At 54.0% G+C, this 14718-nt stretch overlaps 1 protein-coding gene across 3 annotated transcripts; it reads right to left on the bottom strand.

Moving 5' to 3' along the window:
- Nucleotides 1-155: 155 nt before the first annotated feature.
- STAP2 (signal transducing adaptor family member 2) lies at nucleotides 156-14387 on the bottom strand. 3 transcript variants are annotated; one of them, XM_039467043.2, is made up of 13 exons: nucleotides 14169-14387; nucleotides 9582-9653; nucleotides 9307-9429; nucleotides 7301-7357; nucleotides 6117-6217; nucleotides 4883-5017; nucleotides 3676-3745; nucleotides 3484-3586; nucleotides 3303-3368; nucleotides 1516-1686; nucleotides 1336-1428; nucleotides 567-641; nucleotides 156-309 (listed from the first exon to the last, which is right to left on the bottom strand). In XM_039467043.2, the coding sequence occupies exons 1-13, from the start codon at nucleotides 14268-14270 to the stop codon at nucleotides 245-247; spliced, it is 1233 nt and encodes a 410-aa protein (XP_039322977.1). In that variant the 5' UTR covers nucleotides 14271-14387; the 3' UTR covers nucleotides 156-244. The 3 variants fall into 3 exon arrangements, with proteins under 3 accessions (XP_039322977.1, XP_039322978.1, XP_074240880.1); XM_039467044.2 differs by lacking the exon at nucleotides 3303-3368; XM_074384779.1 differs by lacking the exons at nucleotides 1516-1686; nucleotides 3303-3368.
- Between the last annotated feature and the right edge of the window lie 331 nt (nucleotides 14388-14718).

Here is a 14718-nt window from a genome sequence, read left to right as displayed (position 1 = left end):
TCAGCCTTCCCAGCTATAAAATGGGCTTTTCTCCCAGGATATGGTGGTAGGTTTCACTGCACAAAGGGTCATTGGGAGTGAATGGGGCCATCCGTAGGCAGACATTTGGCGGACCCCTGGTCCCCTACTCCCCCAAGCCAAGCCAGACACATGGGTCCTGGGGTCAGAGTTTTAATCCTGGGAGAAAGAATCTGGTCACTGAGCTGTGCTCCGGGACTGGCCACGGGTCCCCGGCGCATCCCGCTCAGTGCTCCAGCGCTCGCCTCTTCTCCAGCTTCTTTTGTAGTTCTGCGGTCACGTCCGCCAGCCCTGGGGGTTCAGGAGTAGGGGCTGCAGCTGGCTTAGGAATCCCCAGTCCGTGCCCTGCCCCATGACAGCCACCCAGGACCGGCCGGGATTTGCAGGGCACAGTGCAACATGACAATGTGCTTGAAAGCATTAGGAATTCTAAGACAGAGACAGCAGAGCCTTCAAAGGCAGGCTGTTTTGGAGTGTGGGGCCCCATGTGACTGCATGGGTCATGCACCTGGGAAGCCTGCCCCGCCCTGACCCTGAAGACCCCTTACCTGGTGTGGGGAAGAGAGGCTGGGCTGAGCTGGCTGGCAGCTTCCTGGGAAAGCCACCATTAACGACTTTGGGCTCTGGAAGAGAAGACAGATGAGGCCAGGTGCGGTGGCTCACGCCTGTAATCCCAGCACTTTGGGAGGCTGAGGTGGGTGGATCACTTGAGGTCAGGAGTTCGACACTAGTCTGGGCAACATGGTGAAACCCCTTCTCTACTAAAAATACAAAAATTAGATGGGCGTGATGGCAGGTGCCTGTAATACCAGCTACTCAGGAGGCTGAGACAGGAGGATCCCTTAAACCTGGGAGGTTTAAGGGAGGTTTAAGGTGGAGGTTGCAGTGAGCCAAGATTGCACCACTGCACCCCAGCCTGGGTGACAGAGTGAGACTCCATCTCAAAACAAAAACAATGGCTGGGCGCAGTGGCTCACGCCTGTAATCCCAATACTCTGGGAGGCTGAGGCAGGCGGATCACAAGGTTAAGAGACTGAGACCATCCTGGCCAACATGGTGAAACCCCATCTCTTTGAAAAATACAAAAATTAGCTGGGTGTGGTGGCACACACCTGGGGCAACAGGTGTTACTCAGGAGGCTGAGGCAGGAGAATCCCTTAAACCTGGGAGGTGGAGGTTGCAGTGAGCCAAGATCTCACCACTGCACTCAAGCCTGGGCAACAAAGCGAGACTCCATCTTCAACAACAGCAACAGAGACAGATAAGGGCTGAGGCTGGCCGGCTGGCCGGTGAGGGAGGGATTGTGGGGGACCCTACCTGGCTTGGGTCCAGTGGGTGGCTTTGGAGGCTTTGCAGGAGCCTTTGGCAGCTTCTTCGGCTTCAGGATGACCGGCCGACTGGAGGGAGCCACTGAGTGAACAAAGGTGTAATTTGTCACATCCGCCGTTAACCTGTTCCTGCAACCCCCAGCTCTCAGCGGCTCTGCTCCCCACCCACCGTCTTGGTTCTCGTAGTCAACAGCTGGGGCATCCCCAATGGGGGTCACGTAGTTCTCTTCCTGGTCTGGTAGTGGGGGCAGTGGGGGTAATGGGGGCAGCTTGTCCTGGCTGGACACAGGCACGGACGCAGGAGGTGGTGGCTTGGGGCCACTTGTGCAGGGTGCAGGACCTGATGGGGAAAGTTAGTCAGCTGTCAAGACCCATGTCATTCAGGGACATGGCGGGGGGCGGGGAGGTCTGTGTGCGTGACTGGAGACGTGCATGTGTCTGTGCGTGGTGGCTGACACCTGTAATCTCAGCATTTTGCGGGGCTGGGGTGGTTGGATCACCTGACGTCAGGGGTTGAAGACCAGCCTGGCCAATATGGTGAAACTCCATCTCTACTAAACATATAAAAATTAGCTTGGCATGGTGGTGGGTGCCTGTAATCCCAGCTACTCAGGGGGCTGAGGCAGGAGAATCGCTTGAACCTGGGAGGCAGGGGTTGCAGTGAGCCGAGATTGGGCCACTGCACTATAGCCTAGGTGACAGAGCGACTCTGTCTCAAAAAAAAAAAAAAAAGGCTCATGCCTGTAATCCTAGCACTTTCAGAGACTCAGGCAGGTGGATCACAAGGTCAGGAGTTCGAGACCAGCCTGACCAACATGGTGAAACCCCATCTCTACTAAAAATACAAAAAATTAGCCAGGTGTGGTAGCACGGGCCTGTAATCCCAGCTATTCAGAAGGCTGAGGCAGGGGAATCTCCTGCACGTGGGAAGCGGAGGTTGCAGTGAGCCAAGATGGTGCCATTGCACTCCAGCCTGGGCAACAGAGCAAGACTCTGTCTCAAAAAAAAAAAAAGCATGTTTTCGTGTGGCATACACATGTACACTGAATCTGCATGAGTCAAATCGAAGTGCAAGGTTTGTGCACACATGTCTGCTGTGTGTATACATGCATGACTGCACGCCTACTAAGGTATCTGCTTCAGTGCTTGTCTAGATGAGTGTGTTATGCCCATGTATCTATACGTGTCTGACTTTGTGCTTGTGCATGGAAGCGTCTGCATTTATGTGCACACACGATTGTAGCGTGAGACAGGTATATCTGTGCTACATAGCGTGTGTATATCACTGGAATTGGGGTACACGTGTATTTATCCATGTATGGATCTATCATGCCTGCCACAAGTGTGTGCCAGCTTCTGGCTAGGCAGGTGGCCACAGTTCGTGGATCATGCATGTGTGTGTGGATATGGTACTTGGGGGTCCCTATATACACCCAGTGCAGGGAAGACCAGACCACCCATCCTACATTCCTTTCTAGTGTGTTCTCTGCCGCCTCCTCCCACTCGATAAACAGGACCGATTTCCACTTATTTACCAACACCCATCCCGATTCCCCGTCTCTAGGGGGCTACTGTTTGTCCACGTGCACCCCCGTCCCTTCAATCCCCATTTCTACCTAAGAAGATCCTTTGGGACCGTCTGCAAAGACCTCTCCTAGAAAGCTTTCCCTTCTCTTCCTCCATCTTCTCCCAAACCCTAGGTGCCTCTGTCCAGCCCAGTTTTTACCTCCACCGCAAATTCGACCCTACAGGATGAGAGTGTCTGCGTTTAGCTGGGTCCACCACCCTACCCCACTCCGCCCCAAAACCCCGGAAGGCAGGATCTGAGTCATTTCTGTCCCTGCAATTTTGTGAGCAACATCAGATACAAGCAATGCAGCCACCAAATTGAGGGGGTGTGGCTGGATGTGGGGTCCTCGATCCCTCCCACCTCAGCCCGCGGGGAGGGGACGTCACCTGGGCCCGGGGCGGAGGGCGCCACCCACACACTCTCGCCATTCTCCTTATCGGCTTCCACGTAGCCTGGAACAGAGAGGGCGGCCTGGAGGAAGCGGGGCGGCCAGGGCGGCCCGGTCCGTCCGGGCGGGGGCGGGAGAGGTGAGGACTGGGCCCCGGAACTCCCCGAAGCCGCACCCACCTAGCACCTTCTCGTAGTCCTCGTCAAACAGGAAGGGCACCAGCGCCTTTTTGGTGTGCGACACGAAATAGTTGACCACGGCATCCAGGGAAGTACAAGAGAACTGGGGGCGAACGGGAGAGCGGTCAGGCTGCTGGGGAAGGGGCGCAGACTCCACAAAAGCACTTCTGGGGTCTCCGGCCCAACGCTCACCGGCTCTTCCACGTCGATCACGTACTTGGTTCCCTGCCGCTTCACCTTATAATGCCGGACCACGTGTGTCCTGCACGAGCAGAGTGAGTGAGGCCCTCAGCCCAGACTTCCATAGCGCTCCCCAACCCGGGGAAGGCCCGCCCCGAACCGAGGCTCCGCCCCCAACAGAAATACGTTCAGACTGGCTCCGCCCCCAGGGAAGGGCCCGCCCCTGACTGGCTCCACCCTGCGGAGGACCGAAGCCCCTCTATACCCCGGGAGCACTACCTGCCTGTTCCCAGCACTGCTCCCACAGAAGACCCCACCCACAGCCTTGGCACCTTCTCCAGGGAGACCAGGCCAGACTGACACCGCTCCAGAAAAGGCCAGCCCCTCATTCTGACACTGCGCCCGGGGAGAACCAGGCCTTAAAGACTCCGCCCCGGGGAAGGCCCCGGCCCCAGTAATAGCTCCACCCCCAGGCCCCGACTCCCCTTTATACATTGCCCTGCCTAATCCCGGACTGGGATTGAAAATTTGACTCCGCCCCCAGCGTGGCTCCGCCTCCACAGCCCTACTCAACTTTCAAAGGGTCACGGCCATGACTCTACCCATAGATCTTGACTCTAATTAAAGGGTCCATTCCACCCCTGGATTTGACTTCATCTCCTCCAGAGGCCCAAATCCGGCCCCTGCGTACCTTACCTTCTGGAGAAGCCGACCCTAACCCAGGGATCTGAGTCTACCTACAGGTTGTCTCAGGTCCTAACCCATGACCTCCTGGCTGCTCCTGCAGAGGGGTCTGCAGCCCTGCCTGGGCTCTACCTTCGCCCCCAGGTATTGACCCCATACCTGGGACAGGGCCGACTTCAGGATCCCAAGACCCCGGAGCCCTGATCCCGTCCCCAGCCCGCCCTGTCCAGCTCTGACTCTGCCCCCAGTCTCCTGTGCTCAGCTCTGACTCCGTCCCCAACCCGCCCAGCTGACCTCTGAATGCGGCCCCAACCTCCTCAGCTCAGATGACTCCGCCCCCAACCCGCCCAGCTCAGCTCTGACTCCGCCCCCAGCATCCCCGCTCAGCTCTGACTCCGCCCCCGGAGTCCCCTTTAAGTTCAGGCTCCGCCGCCAGGCCTATCCACTAGCGCGGGTCGAGCTCCGCCCCTGCTTCTGGCCACACCCCCGCGCCCACCCACCTCCCACCCAGGGCTCCCGAGCTGCGCATGCGTACCCATTGTGCATCTGCCGCGTGGTGACCGACACGCCGTCCGCGCCGTCCCCGCTGGGCCGCAGCAGCAGGTTTCCGCACTCGGGGTAGCGCTCTAGGAGCAGTTGTGCCTCCAGCCGGCTCACCTTCAGGAAGCACCTGTGGCGGGCCGCGTCACCCACTCGTGACCCTGGAGACCAGGTCCGCTCTTCCGCACGTAAACCCCTCCTCCTCGGAGACCCAGCCCCATCTCCCTCCCCCTCTCCTAGGCCCAGGAGACCCTGCCCTGCGCTCCAGACCCAGTCCGGCCTTTCTGTGTTTTTGTTTTGTTTTGTTTCTGTTTTTGAGACAGAATTTCGCTCCTGTTGCCCAGGCTGGAGTGCAACAGGACGATCTTGACTCACTGCAACCTCCGTCTCCCGGGTTCAAGCGATTCTCCTGCCTCAGCCTCCGGAGTAGCTGGGATTACAGGCATGCACAACCACACCTGGCTAATTTTTTTATTTCTAGTTGAGACGGGGTTTCACCATGTTGGTCAGGCTGGTCTCGGACTCCCGACCTCAGGTGATCCGCCCGCGTCGGCCGCCCAAAGTGCTGGAATTACAGGCGTGAGCCACTGGGACTGGCCGAGTTTTTTTGTTTGTTTGTTTGTTTGTTTAAAGAGATGGGGGCTCGCTATGTTGCCCCTGTTTGCTTTTGAGTTGGGCCCAAGCAGTCCTCTCTCCTCGACCTCCCAAGGAGCTGAGATGACAGGCACTAGCCTCTGTGGGCAGCCAGGCTCCTAATTCTGCCCCCGTAGATACAGCCCCAAACCTAAGGCACAGACCCAGGCCAGGGAGACCAAACCCTACCTTGTAGGCACTTGGAGCCTTCCCTGGAGGCCCTGCCTGCCTCACTAATCCCCAAGAACCGTGCGCAAAGACGATGCTCCGCCCCCCACTCAGGCCCCGCCTCTGGGGTCCTGGCTACGCCCTCCGGCAAATAACCCCTCCCTAGAGCTGTAGCCCCACCTTCTAGACACCTAGACCTACCCCACCATCCTGCCCCCATTCCTCAGGCCTAGCTCCACCTCTGAAGACACATTCAGTCCTCTAGGCCCCTAAATCCCATCCTGGAGACCCTCCCCCACCTCCCAGCATGGGCCTTACCCTAATGCAGTCCTCGTGCAAAATCCAAGACCCAGTTCACCTCCCACCCTCAGCCGCACACCCATCTCCTGCCCCATCCTGCAGCCCCTCGGGACTGGCAGGGCACTCACGAGGGTGTCTCCAGTGCACGGCGTGCCTCCTCTTTAGCCAAGACTTCAGCCATCATGTATAGGTGTCCAGGAAGCAGGGTCAGGTTGGACGGGACACGGAGCTGAGGGGCAGGCGATCAAGGGACAGTGACCACTCCCAGCTGGCTGTGAATGGACGGCTGTGCCCAAGTCACACAGTGACAAACTGAGGCCAGAGCTCACAGCCATAAACTCTGACACCTTCAGAGGCAAAGAGGTCTTCCAGAGGGTGCAGAGGGGTTATATGAGAGTAGATGCTGGATCGCTTCTCGGCCTTTTGGCTAAGATCAAGTGTGAGAGTAGATGCTGGAATCTAAGGTTTCAAACAAAAGTCTCCAGGGGCCAGGCAGGTCTCAAACTCAATGACTGCCAGGGCAAGCCAAGAAACGGAAATCAGACCCCTATAATCCCAGCACTTTTGGAGGCCGAGGTGGGTGGATGGCTTGAGTACAGGAGTTGGGAGACCAGCCTGGGCAACATAGCGAGCCCTGCTCTACAAAAAAAAAAAAAAATTTTTTTTTAAAACAGAGTTTTGCTTTCCTTGCCCAGGCTGGAGTATAATGGCAACCTCTGCCTACCGGGTTCAATTGATTCTCCTTCCTCAGTCTCCTGAGTAGCTGAGATTACAGGCATGTGCCACCACGCCCAACTAATTTTGTATTTTTAGTAGAGATGGGGTTTCTCCATGTTGGTCAGGCTGGTCTTGAACTTCTGACCTCAGGTGACCCACCCACCTCGGCCTCCCAAAGTGCTGGGATTACAGGCATGAGCCATTGCACCCGGCCCTTGCTCTACAAAAAGTTTTAAAAATTAGTCAGATGTGGTGACCTGTGCCTGTAGTCCCATCTACTTGGGAGGCTGAGGCAGGAGGACTGCTTGAGCCTCGTTGTTGGAGGCTGCAGTGTGCTATGATCATACCACTGCACTCCAGCCTGAGCAACAGAGCAAGACCCTGTCTCAAAAAAATAATAATAAAATAAGAAATACGACCAGTCGCTGTGGCTCACATCTGTAATCCCAGCACTTGGGGATCCGAGGCAGGCGGATCACTTGAGGTCAGGAGTTTGAGACCAGTCTGGCCAAAATGGCGAAACTGGGCTTGTTTGGAGAATGAAGGATGGTAAAAAGAGAACGGGAGAGAGGGCGCAGAGAGCCACTACTCTTACCTCCACCACTGTCAAGATGAAGCCCTTCCACATCTCTCGACATTCCAAGGTTTCTACCTGTGGAACAAAAGGAAAGAATCCTGTCACTGAGCCTCAGTCTCCTCATCTGTGAAATGGAACTGGGGCACTTCAAAGGGCTATTTTCTTCTTTTCCCTCCCTCCCTTCCTTCCTCCCTCCCTCCTTTCTTTCTCTTTTTCTTTTCTCTTTCGTTCCATTTCCTTCTTTCTTTCTTTTTCTTTCTTTTCTTTCTTGTGCACAGTGGAACAATCTCAGCTCACTGCACCCTCCGCCTCCCAGGTTCAACCAATTCTCCTGCCTCAGCCTCCTAAGTAGCTGGGATTACATGCACCCACTATCATGTCTGGCTAATTTTTTTTCTATTTTTAGTAGAGACGGGGTTTCGCCATGTTGACCAGGCTGGTCTCAAACTCCTGACCTCGTGATCAGCCTGCCTCAGCCTCCCAAAGTGCTGGGATTACAGGCGTGAGCCAGTGTGCCTGGCCCAAAGGGCTGTTTTCTTTCTGGTTTGGTTTTGGTTTGGTTTCTGGGTGTTTTGTTTTTTGTTTTCTTGAGACAGGGGTCTCTGGTCAGGTGGCTCAAGTGCCATGGCGAAATCATGGCTGACTGCAGCCTCCATCCCCCTGGGCTCAAGTGATCCTCCCGCCTCAGCCTCCTGAGTAGCTGGAACCACAGGCATGCACCACCTCGCCTGGCTTTTTTTTTTTTTTCTGTTAGACATGAGGGTCTTGCTTTGTTGCCTAGGCTGGTCTTGAACTTCTGGGCTCAAGCTATCCTTCTGCCTTGGCCTCCCAAAGTGCTCAGATTACAGGCTGAGCCACCATGCCTGGCTTGTACTATAATTTTTGATGCTATTATATAAACATTTGAAAACCATAGATCAGGCTGGACGCAGTGGCTCATGCCTGTCATCCAGCACTCTGGAAGGCCAAGGCTGGAGGATCACTTGAGTTCAGGAGTTCAAGACCAGACTGGGTAACATACTGAGCACCCTGTCTCTACAAAAAATAAAATATTAGCCAGGAATAGTGGCATGTGCTTGGCTGAGGTGGGAGGATCGCTTGGGCCTGGGAGGTAGAGGCTGCAGTGAGCTATGATCTCACCACTGCACTCTAGCCTGGGCGATGAGCAAGAGACCCTGTCTCAAAATAAAATAATAGAAAAACAAAGATCAGATTCCAGACTTTTCCTGCTCTAAACCCTCCCATAAGCCAGGCACAGTGGCTCACGCCTGTAATCCCAGCACTTCGGGAGGTTGAGGTGGGCAGATCCCTTGAGATCGGGAGTTCGAGACCAGCCTGGCCAACATGGAGAAACCCCATCTCTACCAAAAATACAAAAAGTAGCTGGGTGTGGTGGCGGGTGCCTGTAATCCCAGCTCCTTGGGAGTCTGAGGCAGGAGAATCGCTTGAACCCGGGAGGCAGAGGTTGCAGTGAGCCGAGATGGCACCACTGCACTCCAGCCTGGGTGACAGAGCGAGACTATGTCTCAAAAATAAAAATAAAAAATAAACCCTCCCAGTAGGGCACAATGGCTCACGCCTGTAATCCCAGCACTTTGGGAGGCCAAGGCGGGTGGATCATGAGGTTAGGACTTCAAGACCAGCCTGGCCTACATGGTGAAACCCTGTCTCTACCAAAAATACAAAAATTAGCCATGCTTGGAGATGCACGCCTGTAATCCCAGCTACTCCGGAGGCTGAGGCAGGAGAATCGCTTGAACCCAGGAGGCCGAGATTGCACCATTGCACTCCAGCCTCGACAACAGTGCGAGACTCCCTCTCCAAAAACAGGAATAATAATTGAAATAAAATAAACCCTCCCATAGCACCCAGCTCCTTTGGGGTCAAGACCTAAGTCTTACCCGGGACCCACAGGGCCCTGTACTACCTGCCCCTTCGTGGTTGGCACAAGCACAATGGAGGGGAAACATTTAAGCGTCTTCTGCCAGCACCTCCTCTCCCCACCCCTCCACCAAGGGACCTACCTTGAACTTGATCTCCTGATTCCGGAGAACCAGGCAGAAGTGGGTGCCAGGGTCACGTGAGCTTCCCCAGGGAATCTCGTCTGTGAGTTTCTCAAATGCTCCCAGGTTTAGCTTCTCCACGTGCTGAGGGCACAGAATCGAGGGTCTGGCTCCAGTTCTTTGGCCTCCAGGCCCCCAGATGATGTAGCAGCCGCCTTGGCCTCACCATCAACATTGCCTGCTTGGTCTCTGGGGTCAAGGGAAGCCAGCTCTGGAGCCTCCATTCTCATCCTTACCTGGAAGTCCCGGTTGCTGTTGTAGAAATAAATGGTGAGACCCTGGAGGCCTGCCCAGAACTTCTTGTAATCCTGGGGACACCAGAAGTGCAGAAAGAGGAGGTGAGGCGGCAAGCTGAGTCCTCTCATCTACTCAATCCTGCCTCAGGACCTTTGCACTGGCTGTGGTCTCTGCCCCCCAGATCACTGTCACCTCCTGCTTTGCGTTTCTGATCAAATGTTGGCTTCTCAGGAAGACCCTCCCTGAGACGGCCCAGCTTCTGGGTATCTGTTTTCCTCTGAGAAAGGACCAAATGGAACCTTGATGTGATTAGGGACCCAAGAGCAGCTCCCCCAGTCTATGGAGATGGGGGCTCCAGGAGTAAGTTGAACTACCTGGTTTAATGGTTTCCCATCCATCTTCCCTCATCCAGCTACCTATAGCCCTCTATCTATAATCTACCCACCGTCCATCAACCCACCCACCCATCCACACACCCATCTTCCAGTTACCCATCCATCTACCCACCCATTCATCCACCTACCATTCACATATCCATTCATCTATCCATCCACCCACTCATCCATCCATCCATCACACTGCATCCATCCATTATCCACCCATTCATCCACCTACCATTCACACATCCATTCATCTATCCACCCACCCACCATCCACCCACTCATCCATCCATCCATCACACCGCATCCATCTATTATCCATCCATTCATCCACCTACCATTCACACATCCATTCATCCATTCACCTATCCATCCACCCACCATCCACCCACTCATCCATCCATCCATCACACTGCATCCATCCATTATCCATCCATTCATCATCCATCCATCCACTCATTCATCAATCCATCCATCCATCACCCACCGAACATCCATCGTCCATCCATCATCTACCCATTCATCTATCCATCCTTCCGTCATCTATCCATCCATTATCCGCCCATGCATCCATCCACCTACCATCCACCCGTCCATTCATCTAACCATCTACCCACCATCCACCCATCTATCACCCCCATCCATCCACTCATTCATCTATCCATCCCTCCATCATCTATCCATCCGTTATCCCCCCATGCATCCATCCACCTACCATTCACCCATCCGTTCATCTGTCTAACCATCTACCCACTCATCCATCCATGCATCCATCCATCATTCATCCATCATTCATCCATTCATCCATCATTCATCCATTCATCCATCCATCATCCACCATCCATCCATCCACTCATCAGTTTGTCCACCCACCCATCCATCTACTCATGCATCCATCCTTCCATCATCTGTCCATCCATCTATCTACCTACTCATCCATCCATCTACCCATCCATCCATCCACCTACCCACTCATCCATCCATCCCTTATCCATCCTTATACTCATCCATCCATCCGTCATCCATCTACCCACCCATCTGCCTGCTCATCCTTCCATCACCCCCCATCCATCCATCTACCCACTCGTGTATGCACTTATCCATTCACCCACACATCCTCTCAGCCGCCATCCAGCCCACATCTATCCATTCACCAAGCCTCTGCCCATCCCCCGTTCATCCCCCCATCTACCCATCCGTCTGTCCATCGGTGTACACACACACAGATACACACATGCATGTACCTAACATTTACTGAAGGCCTCCTTTGTGCCAGCCCTGCTGCAGGCACTGGGACTAGAGCAGTCCAGGATTAAACACCATATTACCAGTTACCATATTGCTTTGTTGTATACCCACGATGTGCTGTTGGGCAAGTTATTTGAGCTGTCTTTGTCTCAGTTTCCACAGCTGTAAAATGGCGATGATAATGGTACGAACTTTGGAGGATCTCGTGAGCATTAGGTGAGTTTCTACATGGGAAGCACCCGGGCCTGCACTGAGTCAAGTCCTCAGCATGTGAACTGGGACTACAGCCGTAACTCCCCTATTTCATAAGGCAGAAAACTGAGCCTCAAAGATTAAGTCACTTGCATAAGGCCTGGGAGGAAAGAAAGTGTGGAGCTGGGATTAGAACCTGGGTCTTCTGGATTCGGACCCATGATCTTCTCTTTTTTTGGTGGAGGGCGGGGGAGATAGTCTTGCTCTGTCACCCAGACTGGAGTGCAGTGGCACCATCTCAGCTCTCTGCAACCTCCTCCTCCTGGGTTCGAGCGATTCTTTTGCTTCAGCCTCCTGAGTAGCTGAAATTACAGGCGCTCACCACCACTCCTAGCTAATATTTTTATTTTTATTATTTATTTATTGTGTTTTTAGTAGAGACGGGGTTTTACCATGTGGGCCAGGATGGTCTTGATCTCTTGACCTCATGATCTGCCTGCCTCGGCCTCCCAAAGTGCTGGGATTCCAGGCTTGAGCCACCATGCCCGGCCCTATTTTTATTTTTATTTTTATTTATTTATTTTTTTTTTTTTTTGAGACAGAGTTTCGCTCTTGTTACCCAGGCTGGAGTGCAATGGCACGATCTCGGCTCACCGCAACCTCCGCCTCCTGGGTTCAGGCAATTCTCCTGCCTCAGCCTCCTGAGTAGCTGGGATTATAGGCACGCGCCACCATGCCCAGCTAATTTTTTGTATTTTTAGTAGAGACGGGGTTTCACCATGTTGACCAGGTTGGTCTCGATCTCTCGACCTTGTGATCCACCCGCCTCGGCCTCCCAAAGTGCTGGGATTACAGGCTTGAGCCACCGCGCCCGGCCGTATTTTTACTTTTTATTTTTATTTATTTATTTTTGTCTTAAGAGTCTCACTCTGTCACCCAGGCTGGAGTGAAGTAGTGTGATCTCGGCTCACTGCAACCTACACTTCCCAAGTTCAAGTGATTCTCCTGCCTCAGCCTCCCAAGTAGCTAGGACTACAGGCGCCCGTCGCTACGCCGGGCTAATTATTGTATTTTTAGTAGGGACAGGATTTCACCATTTTGGCCAGCTGGTCCTGAACCCCTGACCTCAAGTTATCCGCCCACCTCAGCCTCCCAAAGGGCTGGGATTATAGGCATGAGCCACTGTGCCTGGTCTAATTTTTGTATTTTTAGTAGAGAGGGACAGGGTTTCACCATGTTGGCCAAGCTGGTCTAGAATTCCTGACCTGAAGTGATTTGCCAGCATCGGCCTCCCAAAGTGTTGAATTACAGGCATGAGCCACCGCTCTGGGCCCCATGATCTTTCCTAACCACAGCGATCTAGCGCCTCCAGAGGACTTGTTGGTTGGGGAGGATTTAGAGGCATGGAGGTAGAAGGAAAGTTCACTCCACTATGGATAAGGGAACCTCAGGGCAGAGGCAGGGCAGGGAGGAGCTGGGGGTGTTTGTGTTGGTTTGTATCAGAAAATGAGGCAGGTGCGGTAGCTCACTTCTCTAATACCAGCACTTTGGGAGGCTGAGGCAGGAAGATCGCTTGAGGCCCAGGATCATGAGTTCAAGACCAGCCTGGGCAAGATAGCCAGACCCTCATCTCTGCAAAAAAATAATTAGGCCAGGTGCAGTGGCTCACTCCTATAATCCCAACACTTAGGGAGGCTAAGGTGGGCGGATCGCCTGAGGTCAGGAGTTCGAGACCAGCCTGGCCAACATGGTAAAATGCCGTCTCTACTAAAAATACAAAAATTAGCTAGGCATGAGGACCGGTGTCTGTAATCTCAGCTACTCAGGAGACTGAGGCACAAGAATCTCTTGAACCTGGGATGTTGAGGTTGCAGTCAGCAGAGAGCGTGCCATTGCACTCCAGCTTGGGCAACAGAGCAAGACTGTGTCTCAAAAATAAAATAAAATTAATTAATTAAAAATTAGCTGGGAAAGGTGGCCATGCTTGTAGTGCCAGCTACTCAGGAGGCTGGGGTGGGAGGATCACTTGAGCCCAAGGGTTTGAGGCTACAGTAAGCCATGATCGTGCCATTGCACTCCAGCCTGGCTGACAGCAACTCTGTCTCTAAAGGAAAGAAAGAAAGAAAATGAATTTGAGGCATGGGGAGGGAAAGATGGGGCCTTAGGAGGAATGGAGGGGCTGGGACTTTATTCTGAGGAAGACAAACACACACACACACACACACGCACACACACATGCACACGCGCGCACACACACACACGTGAGTGCACGCATTTTCCATGGCCACTATCTGTCCTGTGGAATGTGGCCCCCACCAGTTCTTACTGTCCTCACTTGTCACCTGTCCTGGCCTTGACCCCAGCCGCTGAGGTTCATGGAGTTTGTTCTGGGCTGGGAGGGGGAGGAAGCGGGGAGTCAGAGGGCTCCCCGTTTCCTGGAGGAAGTCCCTGGTCTTGTTTGTGTTCAAGAGAGTGATCCAGAGACAAAAGCACAGCTTGAGACAGAGAAAGACTGAGACAGACGTCAGAAGAGACAGACTGGGCCAGGGAGAGAGGAAGAGAAAAAGAAACCAAATCCGAAGACCCGCAGAGACAGACAGACGCGCAGATCGTCAGATGGCCAGAATCCTCCCCAGCCCACAGCACGTGCCCTGCCCCATCCGGCGCCCACCCCGCCCCCCTTGGCGAGTGGGGAGACTGGGGCTCAGAGAGGTATTGCACCTGCCCGAGGTGGCCCAGCAGGGCTAGTCCCCTGCCCTACCTTACCCGGTCACAGGGCGCCTTCTTCTCTAGAAAGCTCTCATAGTAGTGTGAAGGCAGGACACCCTTGGGTTTGGGGACCCGGGGTGGCCTCAGGGCAGAGGCCATGTCGGGGCCAGGGTCTTCCTCCTGGCCTCTCCTTGCTGTGGGTGTCCCAGCTGGGCCGGGAAGCTGAGAAACAGGTTCCAGGGGAGTTTCCTCTCCTCTGTCTGCCCGTCAACTCCCTCCCCTGCCAGGGCTGGGCGGAGGCTGAACCAGGCAGGTCCAGTAATCCTAGGGAAATCCCGGCCTCTCCGGCATGGAACTGAGAACAGAGAGAAAGTATGAGGCTGCCTGAATGGGAGAAGAATATTGGCTGTACCTGCAAAGACAGGGACGTGGTCTGTCTCTTCGTTTATTTATTTATTATTTTATTTTTATGGTTTTTTTTTTTTTTTTTCTTTTTGAGATGGAGTCTCACTCTGTCACCCAGGCTGGAGTTCAGTGGTGTTATCTTGGCTCACTGCAACCTCCATCTCCCGGGTTCAAGGAATTCTGCCTCAGCCTCCCAAGTAGC

The sequence above is a fragment of the Saimiri boliviensis genome, chromosome 14 (assembly GCF_048565385.1).
Source record: "Saimiri boliviensis isolate mSaiBol1 chromosome 14, mSaiBol1.pri, whole genome shotgun sequence".
Lineage (NCBI taxonomy): Eukaryota > Metazoa > Chordata > Mammalia > Primates > Cebidae > Saimiri > Saimiri boliviensis.
This window is presented reverse-complemented; position numbering and strand designations above follow the sequence as displayed.